The sequence below is a fragment of the Colias philodice genome, chromosome 23 (genome assembly GCF_061535455.1).
Source record: "Colias philodice isolate Cphi_HAF_F1 chromosome 23, ilColPhil1 Martin Lab GWU primary, whole genome shotgun sequence".
Taxonomy (NCBI): domain Eukaryota; kingdom Metazoa; phylum Arthropoda; class Insecta; order Lepidoptera; family Pieridae; genus Colias; species Colias philodice.
The window spans coordinates 8,174,770-8,202,718 of NC_143108.1; the positions used below are offsets into that span (position 1 = coordinate 8,174,770).

The following is a 27,949-nucleotide window of genomic DNA, read 5'->3' on the forward strand; positions in this document are numbered from 1 at the left end:
CAAGTTAAATTAATTAAAGATTAAGGGTCGATTTTTCAATGCTTGGTTAAAACTTATTCGTCGAATAACGTATTAAACTACCATTTCAAAAATGTATTTTACTTGCCCGTATTTGACTGTTTACAGGTGACATTTTAATATGTTCGTGTAATACTTTATTTGGACGGATAAATTTTAACCAAGGATTGAAAAATCGGCCCTAAATTTACGAAAAATTACATACCTACTAATAACCCTTGCTAAACGTAATATTAAAGGAATAAAAATAAATAAATCACATCTAGAGACATTTATTAGTGATAAAAACACGGTGGGTATGACTACATTACAATCGCTACTTATATTATTGTGATAGTATCAAGTAACCAGATATGTTTCAAGCTTCGATATATTTCGATATTTTAACTTTTATTAGTAGTCATTAGATTAACAACTTAAATGCAATGCAATACGGTCGAAAATATTAAGAAATTCTTTACAAGAAAGTCAAGAACCGAAGTTCAGCGTAACTTTTAATACCCTCTGTATTCAAAGTGGAATTGGTATACCCACTATAGTTTCCCTATGTTACAACCCCATCATTTTTTCTAATCCCATACATCACTCTATCCCATCTCAAACTCACAAGTTGGCTATCCCATCTCAAACTCACAAACCCTACGCTCAATCGCTGTCCACTCTATTCAATGCATTTTCAAATTTCTAATTAAATTTTCATGTTACGAAATGGTAGCTTCTTCAATAAACACCTGTCTAAAGTCTAGACTTTATTTAATAATACCTAATCGTTTGTGCATCCAGTTACTTTTACTATAACAATTAATATTATAGTATAGAATACAGAGTATACTTTCATATCTTACAAGGATAGCACTTAATTGTCTGTTTTATAAAAGCATTTTATACAATACAGTCAGTCAGAGCAAATACATATTATATCATGATACACATTCGAGAAACATCTTAAAATAGCGAAGATAACTTTTAAATTGCTATCCCTTTCTTTCCTATGTGAATTTTTTTAAGAGTAAAGGAGACAGACATAGCTTATGATGATTGACGCATATTTCATATAGCTTAAGGTGTTAATTCATTTTTAAACGTATTTTTACTTTACATATCCTTTGCTTTTAGATTATGTATAAGTTTATACAGAGTAATCTTTTTGAAAAATAGATTCAAGTTCAAATTCTATTGTTCCCTTGTGGGTATGATTGATATTATTTACGGTCAATTACTTTAGGACTATTAAATCGAACCCTGGTGCTTTTAGTCGTTTTAACATTAACCACTGTACCATAGAAACTTATACTGTTGTAGCCTCCTTACTTGAGATATAATCTATACATTACGAAATAGATTAGCCGGTATATCTCGGAATATAATACATATTATGTCGTCTTACATTACTAGACAGCCAATACAGAAATTTACTTTAAACTTCTTAATAATCTTGGATTACGCATTACAAATAGAATTATACATTTAAAATTTAAATTGAATAGCAGTTACATCAAATAATCAAAAATTTTACAACACCAAGCAGTTTATATTTTAATTTTAAAGTATTCGTACCATATTCTTTTTGATATACGCAAACTATTAAGATGGTCAACCTTTTCTGACTAGATGATCCCCAAACAAGCTTAAAAAGATTTTACAAATTGCTTAATTCGAGACCTTTTCCAAATCGAGATCTAGCCTCGATATTAAGACATTCTAAATAATAACGTAGCAATAGTAAATTAACCTTCATAAAATTCCTTTTAATAGGAAAAAACAATACCAAGTATAAATATTGGTATATGATTTTACCCTTTCAACTACAATCCGGGCCATACACTTATATTAAATGTACTTCTGTTATAGCCTCCGAGTTTTTGGTTATTTTAATGATCTCGCAACTAGCACGGCTCATTTAGGCCAAAGTTTGGTATTAATCAGTGAGGCTTCTCTCAATTAAATTCAACACTTGTCCCGCGAAAATTCCCGCATCAGTTCTCCCACCACTCATTTTAGTGGCCAAGTCCATATTATTCAAATAGTCCATAAGCCAAGCGCACATCTCCGACATCATAGTCGAAAATTCGTCCCTTACAATGCTTCCGGGCAAAACCATCACTATGGAAGCTATTAGTGAGATCACGCACCTTTGAATCTCGGGTTCTGGCGAGAAACGCATGTATAAAACCATAGGGATGACTTCTTTGCAATACATCGCGGATTTTGGACAATTCTTAGAGGCCAGAATGATATTTCCAATCACGGTTAGATATTTTAAGAGTAGAATGTTATCAACGTCTTGTTTTGTATTGTAATGGCTGAGCGTCAGCTGCCGATGGCCAAATCCTCCAATTAGCGGATAGAAGAAATAATCTGCGACCGCCGCGAATTGATTTTTCTTCGCTTTCGCGAACGGGTGTTGTCGTTTAGAATGAAAGTATCTAGTTTTATTGATAAGACGGATTCTAATAACCTCTTCAGCGCCTGATTCCTCTGGTTTGATCTTCGTTTCAGTCTTATGTTTCAGTTCCATCGTAGGTATGACGCCGGCGATTCGATTGGCCGATTCGGAGAGCACATCTAACATGAATATCTTAGTGGCTATGGAGTATCTGCCTATATCCGTGTGTATTTCTTTGCACAAATGTTCAGCGCAATCTTTAGGCTGTGCACAGACAATGGCCACCGCCGTGTTAAACCTAATGTGCTCAAAGTTTTCAACGTGGAATTTCTCTTCTAAATGCACAAACAGATCTAACAGCTCTATGGCAAGTACTCTGTGTTCGTTCTTCATCTGTTCTTGGACTAATTCTTCTGAACTCAGCAATGCTATCTCAAAGTATTCCACGTCCTTTGCGTCTCTTAGCATGTCGAGGAGATCTCTCAAATAGTGCGGTTTCTTTTTTTCAGATTCCGATACATCGTTGCTCATATCGTAAGGTTGGAGGTCATCGTCTGAATCTAAGTCATCGTCTTTGCCATTTTTCTTCAGTTCATCCAGTTTGACCGATATTATTGTCTTTACTATAGTTTTTGTTTGTTCTGGACTTTTCACAGCGCAGGTTAGTATCGTATTGTGTATTGGCCTTTCGACATCATCTACTTTAAACGCGATAAGATCGAGCGTTTTATTCAAATTAGCCGGCTTCAATTCGTTAGCGGGTTTCACGTGATCCTTGTCGAATAAACATTTAGTTGTGACATTTTTTAATATATTATATATATCGAGACACGCGTTGCCCATGTCGCTGTAGTCGAATTTCAACTTTTTAACTGCTTTTCTGTCTGTTTCATCGACTTCTATGAGCATTTTCAATGTTAATTCCACCGTAGCCATTCCTATACAGCGAAACTCTTGCGCTATGACGTCTAAATGTTTCGTCATGCCTCTAAAGAGTATTTTCTTTAACTGCATGACATCCCACGCGCCCTTGCTCTGTTTTCCCAACATTACTTTGTATTTCACCGCTAATAATAATAAAATTGACGTATACATGTGTTGGTTTACATCTGCAATGTTCTTGGAACGAACATCTGCCCAAACCTTGCTCAGGCTATAGATTAGATCATTCAAAACGCTGCTCGCATTTTTACTCGACGCAATATAATATATCAAGTTCTCTTGCAGTGTTGTATCTTTAAAATTTTCCGGGTGAATGTTGAACGGTATCTTATATGTTAGAATTTCGTGCCAATCCTTGTTAGTATCAATATTATCGCCTAGCAACGTTTTGATCGGTTGGTCTTTATTCTTATAATAGATTGGACACTTATTGCAAACATACACTGAGAATTTGTCAATCGCTTGTCTATTGAAATGGTATGAGAGCGTTTGAATCAATTTTCTCATAACGAATTTACTCGGGTTATTATTTTCATCTGTCCACGCGATAAAAACTTCAATAAAGTGTTGGAACGCCTGTGTATTATTGTAGTAATTAATGTATTTGGAAACTAGATGCGAGAGGCAGGTTAGGTCATATTTGATGCCTTGTTTGAAGCTACTTTCCGCCATGAAGTCTATACATCGAACGATTTGAAACACGACTATAAAAGAGAAACTTTCATGGGAGAATTCTTTAGGCGTTCTAATCTCTAATCGATTCGCAACTCTTTCCGGTAAAGTTATATAATATTGTACAAACATTTCCCAATCTGTTTGCACTTTATATCTCTCTCTGCCATCACCTATCGACAGACAGCAGTCTACTATAGCGGCGAAAACAGCATCGCTTTTTGCAAACTTCTGCATTATGAAGGCTAGCGCCTCCAATACAGTGTTATTCCGTTCCTCCTTGATAAACCCGCACATGATGGTCAAAGTTTCTTGGCTCAGGAGAAAGCTTTCTTCCAAAGTAAATAACGCAACCAATTCTTGTTTGAACACCGGCCAATGGGGAAATAGTTGAGTCACACAGCTGGACAAAACTTGGGTATACACATCTATATTGTGGGAATTAATGATTTTTTCGTCATTCCCAAACAATTTTTGCGGGGTAATTGGTCCGGGGAGAAGATTTAGCACTTTGTGGATGTACATTTTTATTTTAATGGCTTCATCTTGGCTTCGTATATCGGATAATATCTTGTGTGTGAGTCCCCGCAGCTCTGGAACGAGTGTGTCGGTGCGGAGAGCTCTCGTGTCGCCTGGAAATAAAAAATTCCTGACTGTGCCCAAAAGTAAATGGATCAAACATCGAACGCTTATCTCTTAAGGTACATGCCTTATATCTATACAAGAAATTTAATAGACTTATTTGTAACTTAATTGCATAAAATACTTTTTTCCTTTACTTGCATTATTTTAATTGATTTCTTGGTAATTATAAACGATCACTTATTCAAGAAACTTATAATAAATACAACACTTAATAATGTAATAATATAATATGTACATCAATATGGCAACAAAAACAAAATCAAAACAGATTGTAAGCCAACAAAGTAAAAAACAGTATCATATATAAATTAATATAAAGAGTATTTTGTAGTTCCTTATATATTTCTAAACCTTTAATAATGAACGTATCCAAGGTACAGTGGTTATCGCATCACAAATAATCCGAGGTTCGAACTTGCGTGGTCAATAATGTCAGAATTAATCGAAATAACTTTAGATAAAATCAAAATATAAAATCTTCATATTAGGTAGGTATATCTCAAAAAACTACCGTATTTTAAAATTTTCAGGCGTGTTTGTTAAAAGGGGTAACTGAATTCAAAAACGAATTAGATGTAATATTATATACGCAGGTACATTTTAAATAATAAACAATAAACTAAATAATGAGTACTACTTCTAATTGTAAGTACGAGTGTTTAAAATTGTCCCGCCAAAACTGCAAAGCAACCGAAAAGTGCACGTAATATGGATAATGTTATATACCTATATAATATATGCAAGTATTTCTGCTAAGATGCGCAAACGTCTGATAAAATTTTTAAGCTATTGCATAGCTTCTATCGCGGGCCCATATACCGAATCAAGAAATTCCGTAACGAAAAACCTCACGCTCCCCACTCTGACGGGCGCGGAGGTGTGGCTTGAAGGCATAGCATGCAATAGCTTTACCGCGGCAGTCCCCGAGGGACACACGTCTTTTTATGTTTTTCCCCATATCCCCTATAGTATTCTAGATTCTATATAGGTACTTAACCTGGCCTTAGTTAACTCAAGATTATTTAACCTACTAATTGAATTGAAAACTTGTGAAATAAGTGAAGTGTGTACAGAAACAACAAAAAAAGCCAACACTGATACATAAATATTAAAAAGGAAAAAGATCATCAGCATCATTCGAAACGCTACTTAATTTTAATGAATATCATAAATCTAAACATATACATAATAACAGTCCTTTTAATAGAACATATAATTAAGTACCATTTCAGAACACAAATAATATAATAAACATGTATAGCAGCAAAAAAACAAAACCAAGATAAATAAAGGATATTCGTATTATTAATAGTTTTTGCATTGTTGTATTTTTAGGTATAATTTTGAAAAAAAAATACGTGACGTTTCAAAATCTGTTAAAAAGTTTAAAAACACATTTTAAATTGCATAGACACGTAATTGTAACTATATTATAATTTCGCAAGCCAAATATATTTAAAACCGATTAATTTAAATATATTTTAAGTTACATGAAAATCAAAGTTTGATTGTCTTGCTAAAACTCCAAAATGGACCAATTTGGTAAAACTTGCTCTTATAAAATTTGTACCGGTTTACTTCATTGAAAGTAACTGTCTGTCTGTTTTTTCTTCACGCTTTTGGGATGTGAGAAAGGACATAGGATAGTTTTCATCCCGGAAATCCCACGGGAACGGGAAATATGCGGGTTTTCCTTAACTAAAGCATTAACAGGTAAAACGAATGATGGTCTAAGAGCCGGTGGGAGCACGACCTTCAACGATCTGATATCCAGATAGATATAAAAAAAATGTGTGCGTGTACTAGTGTACACACGTAAGAAGTGAAACTTCTTTGTGACCTTATTTTTTTTAAAATAATTTACTATATGCAACTTTACAGAAATACGTCGAATCACGCGTGGTAGGGATAAGAAAAAGATGGCGCGTAACGGAAAAATGTCACGCGTGATTGAAACGTGAACGAAAAAAATGTTATACTAAATTTTTTTCCAACCCCGATAAACTTCAACTTTTTTTCAATTCAAAAATTATATCTATGAGCACTTTTTGATAGGCAAATAAAAGCATAGACAAATCTTTATATATGAAACGTACGTGCCACTTTGTTTAGTCCGCGATGGACTCCAAAACTACTGAACCAATTTTTAATTTGATTTGCACCCCGTGTACAGTTTAATCTAACTTGAAAGATAGGGTAGATTATTCTCATCTGGTCATAAAATCGGTGCATTTCTATCTCCCACCGTCTCCTCCACTATATTATACTAGCGGTCCGCCCCGGCTTCGCCCGTGGTACCTACATGTTTAAACTATCCTATCTCTCAAGTTGGATCGAACTGCACATGGTGTGCGAATTTTATTATAATCGGTTAAGTGGTTTAGGAGTCCATTGAGGACAAACATTGTGACACGAGATTTATATATACGTATATTAAGATTTAAAAACATCAATTACCTTGTAAACTAGATATGCTCGTGTCCGCAAAGGATCCAGTGAGCGCGTCGATATCGAACCCACTACCCCCGGTGGCGATATTACCCCCACCGCTGGTTGGTGTGAGCTCGCTGAGCAGGTCCAAGTTTGATGCGGCTGAAACTGAAAGATAAATTATGTTATAATTTTTGTTGAATTCGTAGAAATAGTATAAATAATTTACGCAATTTTACGTAATTTACCTACGTTACTTATTTATATGTTTTACAAAGTTTATTTATATTTTATTTCCCATACATTTTGTATTCAAAGCCGATTTTCGAAGTGACTTCCTCATTGTGCAATTTTTAGATATTTCTCGTTATATTTTTAAAAAGTTATCGTCATTTTACTGATTAGGTAACGTACTTTCGACATCGGTTTAAAGTTTTGTGATATATGCAATAGTTACGGAATAATCGCCTGTGCACACTCAACGATTACACCCTGTATACCTAATTCTACTTGAGAATACCTAAACGGATTTTAGAAGTATTATTTGTTTGTTGTATTAGTCTGGGCTTGGATTAGGCATTAGGAGTTATTCAAACTTTGAAAAACTAAAAAGAATGTCTTAACGGGCAAAGCTGTTTCGGGCGGCTAGTCTTAGTTTAAAATGACATCTTAACTCGTATAAATAGGGACCATTTAATGTCTCGTTTGTATTTCGTTATTAATAAAATAAAAATCTCACCGTCCGTCTGTACAGATGGTCCACTGAAAGCGCTAGCAAAGTCCGCAAATCCATCGCCACTTTCTTTCGGCGGGCTTGAAAATGCGTTCGTGAAATCACCGAATTCCTCCTTTGCGGTGTTTTTTATTTCTTCCGCTCTGAAATATTGTCAGCGGACGTGTTAGTTTTTTTGTGGGTAAAAATTTAATAGAGACAGACACACACATTACAATCAGTCATATACCATATATAGACATGGAAATTTACTACGAATATACTATATTTACGCGAAAACTGAATTTGAAGATACTTTTCAATACCTTATGTACCAGCCCCCCTAGACAAGTGGCTTTCTATTAGCGTAAAGTTCAATAGAATAGATTATGAATGTATGAGATTGACGTAATCAATCGTCGTCGTCGTCGTAATCAAACGTCAATCTCATACATTCATAATCTATTCTATTGAACTTTACGCTAATAGAAAGCCACTTGTCTAGGGGGGAAGAATTACATATAATCTACAGAAATACTTGATTTTACACCATTATTATACACATTCATCATGACAAAATACATCTTTTAACCAAATAGCTACCTTTTTGACCGCACACACAATTATTCATACAATTAATCTATACAAATATTATAAAGAGGAAAGGTTTGATTTTTTGTTTGTTTGTTTGTATGAATTGAATAGGCTCCGAAACTACTTGGCAGATTTGAAAAATTCTTTCACTGTTGGAAAGCTACATCATTTCTGAGTGACATAGGCTAGGTTTTATCCCGGAAATCCCACGGGAACGGGAACTATGCGGGTTTTTTTTTGAAAATGCGGGCGAAGCCGCAGGCGGAAAGCTAGTGTTTATATATTTGTTTTACAATTTAATCATTAAGTTCTAGTTGATTTTTAAACTATTTTTTGTGTATTTAAATAAATATTTTCCTTAAAAAAATTGTTTGTCTGTGAAGTCGGTTTACTGGCGATAGTTGAACGTGACAACGTCCGATTGTGCTTCTTTGTCGCTCGTTCCGCGCTCTCGCTCGCACTTCAAGCCTTACATGGAACGCCTCAGAGCGAGGTAACGCCGCATGAGTTATGATAATATATACGTACAGTTACTTACATATTTTGTAAAATTAAATTGTTATACTGAAATGATTTAAAAGAGCAACTATGGAGTTTCTTGCCGATTCTTCTCCATAGATACTGCTTTCCGAATCGGTGGTAAATTTAAAAAGTATGTATTGACGTTTCAAAAGTGCTTCTCGAAGAAGTCTAATTGAATAAATAAATGTTTGAGTTTGAGTCATGTTTTTTCGTGCGTGCAGCCGGCTATATCGAATTATAAGACGTTGTCACGTCAAACAGCTTACCTAGGATCGAAATCATCACCACCCGTACTAGTCACTTCATTCGGCGCGCACGTTTTGAACAAATCGTCTAGTAGCTCTTGCGAGTTGTTGTTTGTTGCTTTTGGTGTTGTTTTCGTTGCTTGTTGGTTCTGTTGCGACTTGCCGTATGTTGCTGCGGCGCCTGGAAGTTAATAGATTAATTATTTGCTTTTTCAAATAGTTTTAACATTCACATAAGTATAATAGAAACTTATAAATGTAGTGGAATTAGTGAATATTTTATAATATACTATAACAAGCATTAAAAAGATACAATAAGCACAGAGGAAAATTTAATAAAACTAATTAAAAAAAATATTCGGCGATAACCAGCCACGGAAGGAAGATTTGTAAGGATGAAAATAAACGCAAATAACTGATCAAAACAACAATTTAAGCTATAAATATATTATACCAAAATTGGAACTCAATGCTGACTAAAAAAATATTTAAATATATTTTTTTAAATACAATTATATCAAACTAACCAAGATCAATAGTCTTGCTCGGAGTCACCGGTTTGTTCCTGGCCGGGCTGCGCAGGTTTATATTGAGCGGCTTCCTCCCCCCACCCCCAACACCTCCAACACCCCCAACACCCCCAGAACGGTCTTCATCACGCACTCGGGCTAAGGATGGACTCTCTGTGACGACGGCTTCAGCGTCGCTGTATACGTTCTCTCTGAAAGGTAACGTTTGATTAAATTAATATTAATTATAATTAAAGTTATAATGTTATATCTCATGTGAATAAACACACAAACAAACAGAATTACCTCTTATCTTTAAAGTTTAGAGTAGACAAAACATTGCCTACTTTGTAAATAATACTAATAGTAATTTTGTGGTTTTATATAGGTAATTTTCTATTATAATATGTCAAATATTGTTAATGAATGAGAACAAGACAATTTACTAAAACTGACATTGCTAATTTAATTAAACAAGTTACATAAATAATCCAATTTCAATAATATGTACTAACTTAACACATATATACACAGATTTATCTCAATAAACAGGTACTATTTGTATATAAGATGGCCAACAAAATTAATATTAACCTTATAAATTTGCTACCTATAAAAAAACCTCTAAAAATGTATTTTATTAATACATAAATCATTACTTGTTTGGTTTCCTGTGTCCATATTCACCGTCCGAATCCTCACGATCATATTCTTCCTCTTCAGTTCGTTCTTTGCCTTCATCTGAAATAAATATAATTATAATATAACTAGCTGTGCCCCGCGGTTTTACCCGGATTGCTCTACTCCTGTTGGTCTTGGCCTATAGTCTTCCTTAATAAATGGGCTATAGTCCAGGATCCTTCGCCCATTTTTGCACGTGATTACTATCAAGCTAATTTTCCGTGAGTAGCTTTATTGCACGCCTCATAAGCGAAGCGTTGAGGTGGGTACTACTGTCACTTCGCGCAAAACATCTGATTTTTCAAACTTAAAATGTCTTTATGTATCATACATTGCACTTGTAAGATAATACATACACACACATATTAAGAAAAAACACTATTTTTAACGTTCATGATATTTTTGATGTCATTTTTGTTATTTAAACTAGTTAAAAAACAGTTTAAAAAAGTTCTGTCTTGGACGTCCGTGTGTCTGTATGTGCGGATCCTTTTTCTTGTTAACACGATAGCGACCGAAATACTTTACTAATCGAGTCTTTTTTTTTCTCTTACGCTTGAGTATGCTCAGGAATAGAACCCTTTCATTTTTCAGGGTCTGATTCGATGTGGTTTAATTGTTATTAAATAAACAAAAATAATAATTAATAAATATTTATTAAAAAAAAATTATGAGGCGTGCACTTTTGGATTTTCCAAATTATTTTGATGATACGCCCAATAATTTCCCGTACGAAACTCTCGATTGTGGTAGCTTACAGAGGTAACAAGGATAAAATGTTTTGATTTGATGGTTGAACTACTATTTAACACAGAAATATTTTCTTCAAATCAGACCAGTAGTTCCTGAGATTAGTGCGTTCAAACAAACAAACTCTTCAAATTTTTAATATTAAGTATAGTTTTGAATGTCATAAAAGTAATTAATAATATCAAATTGAAAGTATGTATAAAACAAAATATATAAAAATATACATACCCCAAGTGGTATTCCTATCGCTATACTCCCCCCACCCCCCGGGCCCACCACTCGACCTACTCCCAACTGCCATCCCCATCCCCATCCCCATTCCCATCCCCATCGCTTCTGAGGACATCCCTGGAAGATATAATTTAAATTAATAGTGAAAAAAAGTCAAATACTGTGTTAAATTCAAATGTAAAGGTATTTTCATTTGTTTTTTTTATTTATAATATACATATACAGATTGGTTTTGGTTCAAATTATATAACACTAGCTTTCAACCCGCCGCTTCGCCCGCTTTGTCTAAAACATAATAAATTATTAAAAATAACCGCATCAAAATCCGTTGCGTAGTTTTAAAGATTTAAGCATACATAGGGATAGAGAAAGCAACTTTGTTTTATACTATGTAGTGATAAATGGAAATTGATTGCAATGCAAATATTACATCAATTCAATTTTATCCTGTTGAGTTATAGGCTATTTACATTTAGAGAATCACTCATTTGCATGGAATGAGTATCACCAAAATAATTTCTCATATTATTTAAAGGTAATGTGTAGAACTTTATAATAATGAAAATTGTTATTTTTAAAACATGATAGACTATATCGAACAGATATTTTTAAATATATAAATTACTAGTGGTCCGCCCCGGCTTCGCCCGTGGTAGAGATTGTCTAATCTAAAAATGAACGCCCCTCCACTAAACTTAATTGTTTCAATGTGTGAGGACAAATAATTATTGAACCACTTTATATGTGTGCGCGCGGCGATTCTACTGCAAACTTTGACTCTCGCGCACTGATTTGTCAACTAATCGGGCGATCAGTTCAGGTGCCTAGCATTGTATGGCGGGGAGAGCGCGCTATGTACGGAATGACACGTCCGTTCTGTCGTGCATCGCGTCATTTATGCACTAGTTGGCCAACTGGTCCTGTCGTTCGGGCATGGACAGGACTGGAGGACTGAACTACCAATGAGGCAGACCAATTTGTGTGTATTGCGTCTATACACGTACTTTGAATGTGAGCGTAAACACAGTGGAGGGGCGTTCATTTTTAGATTAGACAATCTCTACCTACATGTTTAAACTATCCTATCTCTCAAGTTGGATCGAACTGCACATGGTGTGCGAATTTTATTATAATCGGTTAAGTGGTTTAGGAGTCAATTGAGGACAAACATTGTGACACGAGATTAATATATACATATTAAATAAACTCACCAATATATTTGTCCTTGTTCTTTTTGGCCTTTTTCCTCTCCTCTCTGAGTTTCTCATCATCTTGGATGAAGTCGATCAGTTCACGCACTTTGTGTCGCACGTTTATACCCTGAAAATTAATTTTAATATTAATCTAATAATTTAATATTTATAGGTACATAAACAAAATTATTCTGGTGAAATTTTGAAGTGAAACTTCGTTATCGAGGCTGGAAAAAAATTTAGTGTAACATTTTTTCTTATCCCTACCACGCGTGATTTGACCGACGTATTTCTGTAAAGTTGCATATAGTAAATAATTTTTTGAAAAACAAGGTCATAAAGAAGATTCACTTCTTACGTGTGTACACTAGTACACGCACAAATTTTTTGTTTACTATTTTATGACTTTGAACTTTGAAATGAGAGCGGCCGTACACGGACTGCTCGAGCAGTTAACGGCTGAGCGACGTACACGGACTGCTCGAGCTGTCGGTCGTTGACTGCTCGAGCTGTCGCTACAAACCCCGCAGTTTACTGCTTGAAGCGGTCGCGACTGCTTGAGCAGTCCGTGTACAGCAGTGAATGAATGTCTATAGTTCACCGCGCGGTCGCGGCTTAAAGCTGTCGGTTTCAACTGCTTGAAGCGGTCCGTGTACGGCCGCCCTTATACTAAACACTTTATTAATGTTTTAAACTTATGATACAATAAATAAATAAACCTTACAAAAATGCAATTATAATATAATTTATCACATAATTACCTGATCCTTCCCCAAATCGTCGACATACGTGTAATTCTCAAGCGATCTCAAATCGTAAATGTGTTCGCGCGCTGACGTCACCACGCGCTCCGAACCGTTGCGCACCAAGTAGCTTAGTAGGAGGAGGCACTACAAATATAATGTAATGTAAACAAATATAATATAGAGGAATTTATTCATTTAAGAATACATTTTTATATTTGATATAATACTTTTAAAGCATTCAAATGAGATATTTTTTAAATACTCACAAAGGAATATCATAATTGGTTTGGTCATTGTTTGTAATACTTGCAAATATTAATCAATCAGATCTATAATTTGTTATACCAATAAATATTTGTATGTTTTAATAGTTTTATAAGTATGACTAATGACCATTATCACACACTGTAAATCAATTAAGGATGCATAATTTTAAAATTCAAATATTGCATTTAAGTTATCTACAAAGTAGTCTGTATCAAGCATTTGTGCTACTATTAACTACTAGCTGTTGCCCGCGACTTCGTCCGCGATTACGTCGTTTTAGGTCATTCGTCGTTTAAAAAAAATACGTGACACTTTATTTTTGAATGTTCTTAATTGTCTCTTATAAAATTTAACTACATTAAAATTGAACACTCTGAAAATCTTAAAATCGGAGAAAATTGAAAATCTGAGGAAAACATGAAGGAATGTGATTTAAATTCTACATTACTTAGTATTTCAAATAATAATCTAAATTAAATGTAGATTAACAGTTTGAGCGCACCGTTATAGAATATGTACCTAAGTATTAAATTACGTTAGTTTACATAGTAACAAAACAAAAACACGATGACTTTCTTTCGCGCTCGGTACCACAAACTAAGCATGTTAATGGTACGTGGCCCGCGTCACTTGACCCCCCGCGAGTTCCCCTCCTTTGCTATGCGAAAATACATTCGTCGCCCTGCTGTAGGAAAAATTGTAATACTGTGGCCTGGGCGTTATACACGCCCAGGGAGTTCCTGAGTGCCGATAGACGTCCGTCTATCGGCATTTATAACAAATATCACCATCTTGAGGAAAAGCTTCTAATGTCGATTTAAAACTGCATACATACGAATTAACCTGATGAAACATGTTCTAAAATTGTGAAATGAGTTCAGTTTTAAATTCGAGAAATATTGATAATTCTTGTATTCGACTATTCGTTGTAGTCGAATACAAAATATATTTAAAGAAACTTAGGTTGGCCTTCAGGCAAAATGGATCCTATCAAATGGTAAACTTGACCTTGTATCTTAAAAGTAAGCATGAAAGGACCTTCTGATAATTGTTGAGCACCAAAGGATCATTTGAAACGCACTACTATAAGAGCGAATATTGTCTAAGAACTGTTTAGATTGCACGTCATGTTCCTCTAAAAGTAGTGATTTCAAAGGTTCCGGTGTATCTTCAAACGAAAGCCGACTCCTTACTCCACTTTAAAGCATTACAAAAATAACATACTACGTTAATATCGCCTATACAGAAGATGATCTGTAATCAATTGTGAGGTTATAAGAAAACCCACTTTTATATTTGTCGGACCCCACCACCGAATTCGTAGATTGATCTTCTATGTTTACCTCTAAGTCATTAAGACTATGCGAAATCTGTCTGCAGTAAGAGGGGCCTCTCGCTATTCGTCCGTTTCCAGAGACCGAATAGTTTCAATTCTTAATCTTTCATTAAACAAACTTAATAATCGTTTTTGTCTCAATTAATTGTAATATTCGCGTCCCTACTCTAGTCATTGCTTATGCTCATGTTCATCTTCAAGAGATCGAATAATATTATGGTGCACCCTATCATTTGTCAAACGGTCTTCATATTGAGTAAAAGTTTCAGATTCTCGAGATAAAATGTGACGGCCGTGATCAGCTGTGAGACGTTATACCCTCTCAGTGAAGGTTTCGGTCTCACGGGATAGTACATGCCGTTCGCGGTCAGCTGTGAGCCGCAATTCTCGTTGTGAAGCGGTTTCAGGTTCTCGGCATAACACGTGTTGTTTTCGGCCTAGAGTATACCTCTAACGATTCTTGAGAACTCTTATTTCTCATTTTCTTAGCTTTGCTCGAATTTCGAGATAAAGATTTTTTAGGTGGCACTGATGCATTAAAATAAAAATTGAGTTAAAACGGACTGAGTGTTATAGACAAATATAATCAGAAAGCTTCGAACTCCTAAGCTATCGGAAGTTACACGTGTTATTGTGAGTCAACCATAAAAGATAGACATTTATGATGTCGGGAGATATTTTTTATATAATAAGGAGAACATTTCTTTCATACATGATTTCTGTGTAGCTTTAACCATTAAGGTTGCACACGCGACGAAAGCTTAAAAATGGAGTTACTGCTCTGCTCAGGAATATGAAAAATAATTGTACCAAGTTTCGTTTAAATCCGTCGAGTAGTTTTTGTTTCTATACCGGTTATACGGACAAAAATTTTACTGTTTGCTTCTTTGGCATCAGTGTCGATCCCTAATCACCCCGTGATAGTTATTTAGGAAATATATTTCATGTACAGATTTAATATACCTAAGTATACATAATATATTTAGATTCCAATTTCCATGTAACGTTAAATTCGACTATACAATAACTAACAGACAACGCAGGTTACTCTCGTTTCCGTAAGTTGAGGCGGCTACATATTCGGTCCTCATAACATCACTTTTAGTGAACGAAACGACAGCGCGGTTTAATTCGATGCCAACACCATCAGAAAAAAGGAAATATTTTTAATTGTGAAAAAATATTATGATTTACACTATTTTAATATAAAATATATGGCTGTGAGTGTGTAAAAATAAATCCAGCTAGTTTCACATCACACTTATGTTTATAATTAGCTATACGACATGAAAATATACATATTAATTACCAAGCAATAATCATACAGGTAAATACTGAACAAAAGTATTAACAGTCAAAGTTTATTTTTACTAACATTTAACAACACCCATGTAAATGATGAAGAAATGATAATTATCAACGAACTAACCTTTTCTATAATACTTAACACAGCACATTTTTTAAATTATCTTGCTCAACTCTGCTCAAAAATTTGAGGGTTTGTGTCAAAACTATGATATATCTAAACTACGATACAACTTGCATGCGGAAATGCTCATTACAATCAGTGAATTTAAAGAATAACTAACAACAACTATTCAATTTTATTGAGCTGATGAATATCTTTTGCCTGGAAGAGATCACCGCCGCCTAATAAATATACTGTGTTTTCTTATAAAATCGTAACATAATTTCTTTTATCTACTAAATTTTAATAAATAAGTTCTTTTTGTTATTTTTATCTAAAAATGATCTTGAGCTTATATTAGGCAAAAGTATACATTAACTTTTTATAATTTCAGGACCGCACCTTAAATGGGGTGCTCGGAAAATATGCCTACGGATTATTAATAGAGAAATGATACCTACACAACAAAGTTATGTTGGTTCCATTTTATTTATAAAATATAATGAAAATGGGCAAATATAAAACATATTATGTAAAATGATTAAAAATAAATAAATGAAGCAACTACGATTCAAAGAAAACATCTTTTTCAGTGTGAAAATGCTCTAAGCAATCCTGGATGATGAGTAGGTATAATATCATGTACTCTCATCCCAGTACGGTCGGTACCTCGATAGCCATAACGATAAATATTATAATCAGATAACAGCAAAGTCAGAATAAAAATCATAACTTGTACAGTTGTGAGTGCAAAATTTATGTTTCATTTGGCAATAACATTTTTTTCGGTACTAAAACGTAGTAGTTTGATATGTGGTTGGCTGCCCCTCCTCTCCTTCCTGAAAAATATCCTCCAAAATTACCCGAGATACTTCCAATGATTGAACCATACGTTGGACATTAACTTCAGTCAAAAATTGACGAAGCGGATGATTACTAATTTCCACTTAATCCTTGCTGCCACTATCTTCATCATCAAATCATCAATTTTCAAGTGGTGTTGTAAAATTGTCAGCAGAAATAGTCTTCCAAAGGCGATATAATTTTATGAACATTGAATCTGTAAATAAAAAATCAAACGTTAATAATTGTAAATCAATAAAAAAAGCTACTTACAAATAAAATTTTATCAACAAACTACTGTTCCCAACGCACCTCAAAATCTTGTAAAAGTCAAAAAGAATTCATCATTTTATTATTTCATTCTAAAAGTGTAATATAAAACCATTATAAAACCAATAAAAAACATGAATTGCTATCATTATAAAAATAAATACCTATAAAAGTAACAACTTACCTTTTGTGGGAACGCATGGTGAAAATTCACAAAACACGAAGATTGAATTTGATATTTTTGGTTTTATGACATTTATTTTAATTTTATTTATTTATTTATTTATTTATTCAAATGCTTTATAAATATAAATTTATAAATAATAAATTTATAAAGAATAGAAACATTCGATCACGAAATTATGTGGGTTCGAGTCCCGCCTCGTGATCGAATTTTTTCTATTCTTTATAAATTTATAAAACACGAAGATTAAAAATGTAACCAATGAACACATTACACAATCAATATTAGATTAATTGTAATGGTGTCTAGTTTGACTTAAAATAATAAACATCTACCCTCACTTTTAAAAATGTAGTATATTCACACGAAATATAAGCGCACCTTATAGGGAAGGGAAGATATGGGTTAAAGAGTTAAATAAATAACATGATTATATTTAAATTATTAATTTTCAACAGTTGTTCAGTAGTGATAACATGTAAATTGATTTGATTTTTACGAAATCTCATAGATGGCGCTGTTTCAAATTTGTCTTTATACTACTAAATTCATTAAACTGTTTCTCTGCCCAAATTACGTAAATGACATAGTTTTTATTTTGTAAAGCTAGATAATAGCATGGCTTACTCGAAACCAACATTTAAACATGAGTCTTTAGATTGTACGCTGTCGTAGTACACGGAATATGTAAGAAAAATAAAGGTTCACAGCTCCTCCCGCGAAGGTGATATCATGATAATATGTTTAAACTATCCTCACCCGACCTCTTAGGAATATTCTTGCAAAATTTGAAGTAAATCTATGCAGTACTTTCTGAGATTAGCCCGGAAATACATACAGACAAACAGACAAACAGACAAACCGACAAACAGACAAAAATTCTAAAAACTATATTTTTGGCTTCTATATCGATTATAGATCATGGATCAAGTATTCTTTTAAAAAAATATTCAATGTACAGTTTTGACTTTCCTACGATTTTATTATATGTATAGATACTTTCTGGATCTATTCAAACAATAAATTGAAAAATAACCAATAAAATTTATCTTTAATGGCTTCTCATTCTCAATACTCCACTGTGACTAGGAAATTAAGCAGCTCAATTGTATTTCTTCTCTATTTCAACTCTCTCAAAATAAGATAAGCTATTTAATAGCTCAATACTTCCAGCCACCAACCTTATAAGTCCGTCTCCAATGCGATCTATTATCATGCAGCATTCGCCTCCACAGCATGCTCATGACCTCCGGAAAGTGTTCATATGTGAAGGTAGCCAACGCTAGCTCTTGCATCTGCTGCCCCGTTGGACCCCACGCCTCGTCAGAGGTCGCTTCTCGGACTTTGCCCTCCACCTCTGTGTAGTTCATCACTACGTTTGTGCTGAAAATTCATGTGTATATGTTTAATTATATGTTTCATATTATATTTCTGTCATTCCATGAACGAATTTCATTATAGAACTTATATAATTTATTTATTTATTTATTTATTAACACTTTAATGTGCTGGCATACAAATAAATTCTTAAAATTAAAACTTAAAACTAGTCCAGCACAGAAGGCGGCCTTATCACTTAAGAGTGATCTCTTCCAGGCAACCTACTGTGTGGAGTAATATTATGAAAAAGGAGGTAGGTAGGAAGTACAAATATATATATATATATATATATATATATATATATATATATATATATATATACATACATAAATATATGATCTATTATAATTACATATTACATACATATGAAATATTATATATATTACATATAATATAGTATAATACACTAATAATAATTATATTACAATAATACATACATACATAAACTCATACTGTAGTTTAGATAGAAAAATAAATAAAAACACAAATAATTAATTAATTAATCTTAATAATCCGAGTTAAATGCTAGGTTCAAGTAGTGATTTCGGACTTGTTTGGTAAAGGTGGACAGCGTTTGAGCTTGTCGGATGCTAACTGGCAGGGAGTTCCATAATCTGGTGGCCCTTACGGTAAAAGAGCCACCGTAGAACTGTGTGCGGTGCGGAGGCATAGACAGCACCAACCTGTCCACAGATCGGAAAGAATAGCTATCACAGTGCAGGAATTGGAACTGATCTTTTAGGTAAGAAGGAGTTTTGGGATTGAAGAGGATTCGATACAGGAGTTGTAGGTAATGAACATTCCGGCGAAGGCGGATCGGGAGCCACTTGAGCTTCTTACGAAAATGAGAAACGTGGTCATATTTACGGAGACCGTAAACAAACCGAATACAATAGTTTTGAAGTCGCTCAAGTTTATCCAATTGCTCAGATGTTAAGTCTAAGAAGCAAGCATCAGCGTAGTCAAGAATAGGAAGGAGAAGGGACTGTGCTAACATAATTTTGGTCGGTATGGGTAAAAAGTTACGGAGGCGTCGTAAGGAGTTAGATGCAGCGTATAATTTACGACTGATATGCTGGAGATGCTGCGACCAACAGAGCGTTTGATCCATAATTACACCTAAGTTCTTTACTTGATTGCTGAGAGGAATACCCTCGCACCCAATTTTAACACTCGGCAGAATTCCCCAGTCAATCTCTGATATAAGGTACTGACTTCCAACAACGATCACTTGGCTTTTGGAAGGATTAATCTTAAGTCCAAATTCATCACACCATTTTACTATTGTTGCAAGTTCAGCGTTAATAGTGTTAATAGAATCGGATAAATTACTGGGTGTAGAGTGAATGTAGATCTGTACGTCGTCAGCAAACATATGGTAGAGAGAAGTTATACGAGAGGAGAGATTATTTATGAAAATGGCGAATAGGAGAGGTGACAAGACGCCACCCTGTGGTACACCAGCGGGAACAGCACACCAAGAAGAATGTTTACCATCCAACAAGATACGCTGCCGCCGATCACCCAGGTAATTTTGAAACCATTCGAGTACTGTAGGGGAGAAGTTAATTAGGCGTAACAAACCCAGTAAAATATCATGATTAACAGTGTTGAATGCGTTACTAAAGTCGAGAAGACACAATATGGTGAGTTGTTTATTGTCCATAGCTGCACGGATGTCATCAGTGACCTTAACGAGAGCAGTAGTCGTGCTATGACCAGGACGGAAACCGGATTGGAAAGTAGAAAGTATGCTATGAGTGTTTAAGTATGAACTTAATTGAGCATGGATGATGCGTTCGAGGACCTTGGAAAGGAAAGGTAAAATAGAGATAGGACGGAAATCAGAAAAACAATTTGGATTGGATTTTTTAGGAAGAGGAATAACCTGAGCATCTTTCCAAGAATTTGGAAATTTGCCAGAGGTAAGTGAGAAATTAAAGATGTGGGTAATGACAGGAGCAATAATATCAAGGATAGGAAGGATCATATTACGACTTACAAGGTCAGCACCGACTGCGTTCGAAGATATGGACAATATCGTCTTCTTAACTTCTCCCACAGTGCATCGTTTAAAAAAGAACGGGGGAAAATTAGGAGCTGAGGTGGTAGAAAGAGAATTAAGTGTCTGTTGTATAGTAGAAGCATTAAGGTTGGAAGATGATGAAAAATGAGCGTTTAAAGCGTCAATATTAAAGTTATTACGTGAACACGCGTAGGATGATTTACCAACTCCTAAGGATTTTAGAAACTTCCATATTGAAGAGGGGTCGCCGTTCTCGACCGAGTTATGGATATGGCGTCTTTGTGCATCTCTACACAGTATGTTGCAACGATTACGGACGTTCCTATATTTTTCACGCAATTGATCCGTTTTTGCTGTCTTCATTTTAGCCTTTGCACGATTTTTCCTATTCATAAGAGATTTGATTTCAGGTGAGAGCCAGGGCGCAGGCGTATGTTTCTTTTTGACAAGTTTAAGAGGTGCATGTTTGTCATATAACGCAGTGACTAAGTCGTAAAAAGTACTTACTTTTAAGTCGATGGATTCAGCATTTATAACAGTCTCCCAGTCAGTGTCGTGTGCATCAGCCAAAAGGAACTCAGTATCCATACCGGCAAAATTACGAAGCAGTACAGAGGAAGGTTTAAATTTGGGAGGACGGAGTTTATAGGATACGTAGATAAGATCGTGATAGGAAAAAGCATCAGCAGAGCACTGACCGTGCTTGGATACGGAATTGGGAGAGGAAACTATTATAAGATCAAGGAGGGAAGGGGAACATCCGGGGAAGAAGTGGGTTGGGTTAAGAGGAAGTGTGTGAAGATTATGAGAGTGAAGGAGAGACAGTAGTTTCCTACTTCGGATATCACCTTTCCGTAGGCATGTATTGAAATCACCCATGAAGATAAGGTGGGTGTATAGTGGGGACAATTCATCAAGAAGGACTTCTAAGGAGGAAAAATAGTTAATTGTGAGGGAAGGACTATAAAAGACTCCGAGAAGGATTTTTGAATTGGAAAGTAGGATTTCTATAAGGAGATGCTCGGTGCCGTTATTGGGTGAAGGTTGAGGGGAACAGCGTATAATATTATAGGAGATATGAGAACGAAGATAAATTGCCACACCACCCCCACCTTTACCAATGCGATCATTACGGATAAGGTGAAAGCCAGGAAGGAGATAGTTTTGGGAAGAGAGTGTAGGTTTAAGCCATGACTCGGATACTAGGATAGCATGGATGTTTCTTGATACAAATGATGCAAGCATTTCTGGGAAATGAGCCGGAATGCTCTGAGCATTAATATGGACAGCATTAAAGTTCTTATGTGAATCACTAAATAGAGAAGAAAGAGTAAGGTCGAGAGGAGGGGAAGAAGCACTATGAAAACTATTCTCATCACTATCTGTTGAACCTAAAGAGCACGAAAGACTATCTAAAAACTCGGTGTTTATGTCTGACATAATTAAAACAATGTATAAATAAGAAGATATATAAATATAAATAAATATCTAAAACTAAATATATATATATATAAATATGTATAGTTAATAAGTGTATTTAATATGATAAAAATAAATTTATATTAATCGATACTTCATAACCGTACTCTCCGGACAAAATTACAATATTATTAATAAGTAATTCAAGAATACAATGAAATAGTGAAAAGAATTAAATAGAAACGCTAAATTAATAATACGAAAAAATATTATGCACTAACAACAACACCAATCAGAATTACATGAGAATTACAAATATAACAATTATACTATGGCAATAATTTTGGTTGACGTAAACGTAGACATGACAGATGACAGTTCACACTTGACAGATAAAATTGAATTACAAAAATATGTAAACAATTAATATTGACGGTAATACGATAACAATAAAAATAAAAATAAGATCTTCTGAAGGTGATTGGAAATAATACAGTTTTATATTACATTTACATAGGAAACATTGATGGAATGTTTATACACGCTAACTAAATGTTCGTAACATTACTACATAGTACATAGTTAAGAATAAAATCGTTTCGCTGTCCTTATGTGTGCTGAAATCTTTAAAACTACGCCACGGATTTTGAAACAGATTTTTTAAAAGAGTGATTAAAGAGAAGGGTTTTAGTATATAATGTGATAAGTTTTACACCACGCGGGCGAAGCCGCGGGCTGCAAGCTAGTACATAATAAAATAAAATGAAAGTGTTTGACGCGTCGACTACTTGCCTTTCACCACTCTCTTGGAACGAGCAACTACTTTAGGATCTTTTGAGGAATTACTTGTAGGAGCAGCAGTACCAGGATTAGGTTTATCTGATGGGGCAGCAGCGATGGCCTTTAAGTCAGCCAACTCCTCAATGCGATGCCGAACACCTCCCGGGCCAATCACGAAGATTTTACCATCTCTAGTCCAACATTTAGAAACACCGAACTGACTCCGAGCAGCCATAAAAATATCATGCCTATTCTTTGTTAGAAATTCTGATAAGGTGATTCCCGTGCCTTTCAAATTGGTTTTAGATGACCAGATCTGTTCCTTATTTGAGATGTCACGGACTTTAATAAGAATAGGTCTAGGCTTGTTGTCTTTGGACATTCCCAATCTGTGGCATTGAGTTATACTATCCGTAGACAGATTGCAGATCTTCAAATGCTGAGTGACTACGTTTAGTGCGGTGGTGGTAGGGTTTTCATCCTTGCATTCTTGGACACCATGCAGTAGTAGAATCTTCCTCCGCTTCCTCATCTCAAGATTGTCATAAAGCTTAAAAAGACAGTCCATCTGAGTTTGCAAGCACTGTAAAGATGTGATGACAAACGAGCGAAAAGCGCTAAAATCAGATGCTAGCCGAGATGGAGGACTTGCTAAGGTTGAGGTTGTGGAGGTCTTCTGCAGGTCTTGCTGAAACTCTGACATCTTCTTATTGAACATGTCTGACATCTGCGCCATTGACTCCCTTAGTGATAACAATTCCATTTTTCTTGGTTGTGATAAAGTGTGACAGCCAATCCAAACAGTGCCAAACAAAAGGTTTGTTTTTCAAGAATTACTTGTATAATTATAGAATATTACATAGAATTTATTCCGGTGAGTACATAGGTGTTTTTTATAGCAAAACACATATATATAATATAACTTTATAGAACATTATAGAACGTAAAATTATAGTATTGCAGTGTCAAAATATTTAATTGAATTTGGATTAGAAACTGGAATGCTTGCTTTCTTAAATATGTAAATACACTTAAAAACATTCATTTGTAGAAGCTATAACCAGAAAAGACCGCCTCCTTGGTACAGTGGTTGACGCGTGAGCGTAACACCAAGGGGTCCTGGGTTCGATTCCCGGTGGAGACAAAGAAAAAAAAAATGTCTCGGTCTAGTAGGACACAGAAGGCTGATCTCTTACTTGTCCCTAAAGAAAATCGATCAGTGAAACAGATGTATAATGCATCAGCCCCTTACCCCACTAGGGGACATGGGACTTCACTTAATGTAATTGTACGTTGAAAAGAAAATTTTAAGTACCAATTTTATTATAGAACTTTGATAAAATTGTGGCATTGTAGGAGTGTCAAATATTAAACTGAATTGAACTACTAGGATTAAAACTGGAATTCTTGCACATTCTTCCTTAAATATGCAAAGACACTTAGAAAATTCATTTGTAGAAGCCGTAAACAGAAAAGAGAGTTAGATTCTAGAATCTTGTATCCTATTCCTATACCATCCATCTATCCATCATCCATTCAAAATCAATATTATTTGCAATTGATTCCATCATAAAATACAATACTACCAAGTTTTATTCTAAGCTATGTGTGTGTGTGTGTAAATGTATTTATTTTTTATATTATTACTTTTACTATTAATCATCAAATAAATTTTATTTATACATAAAACCAGTATATTTTAGATAAAGTCCAGTTAAACAAACATTTAAACACATCAGGTCATATAAAAGTGAATTGACATTGAGTATTCAAGTGAGAGGTTCCAAGGCTGTTTGAATCACTTTCATTAGTGCCAAAAATTCACTCTTAACAACTGTGTAAATAATAAATATCCACTATTGCATGTGTGTAAATAAAAAAAGCGTATGTGCCGAGCACACGTGTTAGAAGTGAAACTTCTTTGGCAAAATTCAAAGATAAGCCTTACTCCATGATGTGACCGTATTGCCATGACGCGACCTTGAAATTTTACTCTCAACGCGTCTAAAGAAGTCCGATTTCAATAATGTAAAGAAGAAAACATACTTTTACAAATAAACTTTAAAATAACAGGACCATTTTTTTAAATTTTCTTCACCAGCAGAGGAAAGCTATATTTTTCGAATCTTGAGTGTTAATAAACTATGTTGATATGTTTTTGGGTCAACCGAGAGTGCATATTTTAAAAACAACAGTTTCATATATGTATTGCCAAGTTTTTTGAAAACAGATTTGTACCAAAATAAAATGTGCAAATTCATACTGGTATTCTGATTCTGAATTTCACAGAAATCTTTCTCATATTATGGAAATAATTGCTGTTTATTATGATTTATTAAACACTTCAAAATTTATGCATAATGGGTAAGACAATCCATGAGAAACATATTATTATAATTAATGAATAATTTTCTAGCAAATTGATAAAAACATGAACTCACATAAATATTAAACTTATTTGTTGTGAACAAAAAATGCAAGTCAATTTATAAAATATCTTGCTATCTCATGATAAGTGAAGATACAATATTTTCATCTGTTGTCCTGCTGATAAGAGCATTTCAACATTCATTTGTTAATCTCTTCAAGGTAAACCACTTTCTTAGCCAGCTTATTACTAAATCCTTTTTTTATGAATGAAGGAATTATGTCACCAATGCAATTTTCAAAATTAACAAACTAGCGGTCCGCTCCGGCTTCGCCCGTGGTACATGTTTACGTTTTCTCTCCACAAGAACCATCCAAATACGTCAAGGTTCGAAATTGGTTCAGCCATTTCCGAGTTTTGCGCTTACCAACACATTTGGTGATTCATTTTTATTATAATAGATAATTATTTTAATTTGAAAACTATATTAAATATTTTTGACAATAGTAGTAATTAGATCATTATAATCACATTATTTAATGAGTACATTACATGATTATAATTAATGCTTATCCTTTTTGCACAATTACTTCTTTAATCATTTCTCTAAATGTTTATAAACTGATATAATGTTACATGTTTATCTGTAAAATATAATCACTAATTATAGTTCTAAATAGTTTTAAATTCATCTGAAATATCTATAAAATTAACTGTTACTCGCAGCTTTACCAACATGGACAAAATAAATTTACATGGTTCAAACTATCACCTCTATTTTATCCCCTTGGTAGTAGAATTTATCAAAATTCTTTCATAGCAGATGCCTGCATAATAGTGGCTCTATGCATCTCATTGTGCATCTCATCAATGCAATCATAAGCCGGCTAATCACATACCTGCCGCAGGGATTTTAGCTGTTCCCTAAATTGCCCCTGCTTGCCTATACACATCACAATTATTAAGGAGGCAATTAAGGGTGAATTCCCAATATCGCCCCTGCGGCAGGTAGGTGAGTAGCCCACTTTATTATAATATCATCTCCATGTTGGAAAAATGATTCTAAATGAATTTCACCTTCAAAAAAATTTATAAATTTGCCATCAGCAAGGTAATAAAAACAACCTTCATCACTTATACCTAACCAACTAATGCAATAATTATAATATTAAATGAAATTAAATCAATCACATATTTAATTTAATATTAATTGTGTTTTTTGGTTAAACAAATAATGCTAAGAAGTGAAATAATATCATAAGGAAAAACAATCAGATTTTCAGTTATTATACACACTGTCCTACAGAAGGTAATATGCGACTTAATTTTTAGAATTTACTATTACTTTGTATAAATAAATATTTATTTGTACTATTATAAAGTCTAATTAGACATTATAGTAATAAATTATTTATAATTGCACATAGATTTTTTTCTAAAGCGGTTTGAATACAAATTACGCTCTCCTGTAAACCTCGATTTTTGACATGTGTGTTTCTATCTACATTTATATTAGATCTTGTTTTGTGATAAATGTCAATACAAATAATAGAAACCTGCACATTTGTAAAGATAATTTCATGGTTGGTTTCATACAATGATAGTTCACATAAATGTATAAGTAACTATAATTCAGTAAGGTATTTACCAACTTAAGTATACCTGTTTAAATACTATCACTTATAGCATTGATTAGGTGTAATGATATATAGGTATATTTGCGAATTATAAACCGGGCGCACTCTTAAAATCGTTAGATAATATATTTTATAATTACTGACTTGGGCTGGGGCGCATGATATTTTGAATTAATGTGTAAAAATTGTTGCATGTGTATGTAAAATCTTCATAGTAAAACATAGTTAATGCTCGAATAATCTGTAAAATTCCCGTCCGCCTTGAGTTAATGACAACAATCATTTTAGGCTGCCATCGCCTCTTTGAAAACATTATTTTATTATATGAAAGGCCGAATATTGCACATACGGCCCACAATAAGCTACGGCATCGACATTTAGGTACAATTACTATGATAATAGGACGAATTAACATAAAATTAGCTGAAATATTGGTGGCTCTTACACTTTGTCCGCCAACTCCCGAACCTTCCACATGCTGATAAAACGATCCATTTCACTGCACACTAAAAGTTTACCACTTGTAGAAGCAAAAAACTACAATAATTTCACTGTAATAACAAAAAAAATGTTAACTATAAACGCGAGCTGATGATTTGGCTGACATTCTTGCAAAATGGCGTTGAGATTTGAGAATGATAATGTTGCCACGTGCCAACATTAAAAAATGTTAGCCATTGCATGTCAATCAAAAATATTTTAATGAAAATGTGTTAAAATCAAAACGTTAAAATAATAATTAATAATAATTAGAT

The 27,949-nt window shown here is 34.1% G+C and overlaps 1 protein-coding gene across 1 annotated transcript; it reads right to left on the reverse strand.

Annotated features, from left to right (window-relative positions):
* Nucleotides 1-274: 274 nt before the first annotated feature.
* lqfR (clathrin interactor lqfR) lies at nt 275-27,832 on the reverse strand. Its single transcript, XM_089709731.1, has 11 exons — nt 27,640-27,832; nt 18,766-18,967; nt 13,292-13,420; nt 12,549-12,657; nt 11,335-11,454; nt 10,335-10,416; nt 9,694-9,887; nt 9,188-9,347; nt 7,833-7,969; nt 7,121-7,261; nt 275-4,650 (listed from the first exon to the last, which is right to left on the reverse strand). The coding sequence occupies exons 1-11, from the start codon at nt 27,687-27,689 to the stop codon at nt 1,937-1,939; spliced, it is 4,038 nt and encodes a 1,345-aa protein (XP_089565857.1). The 5' UTR covers nt 27,690-27,832; the 3' UTR covers nt 275-1,936.
* Nucleotides 27,833-27,949: the final 117 nt, after the last annotated feature.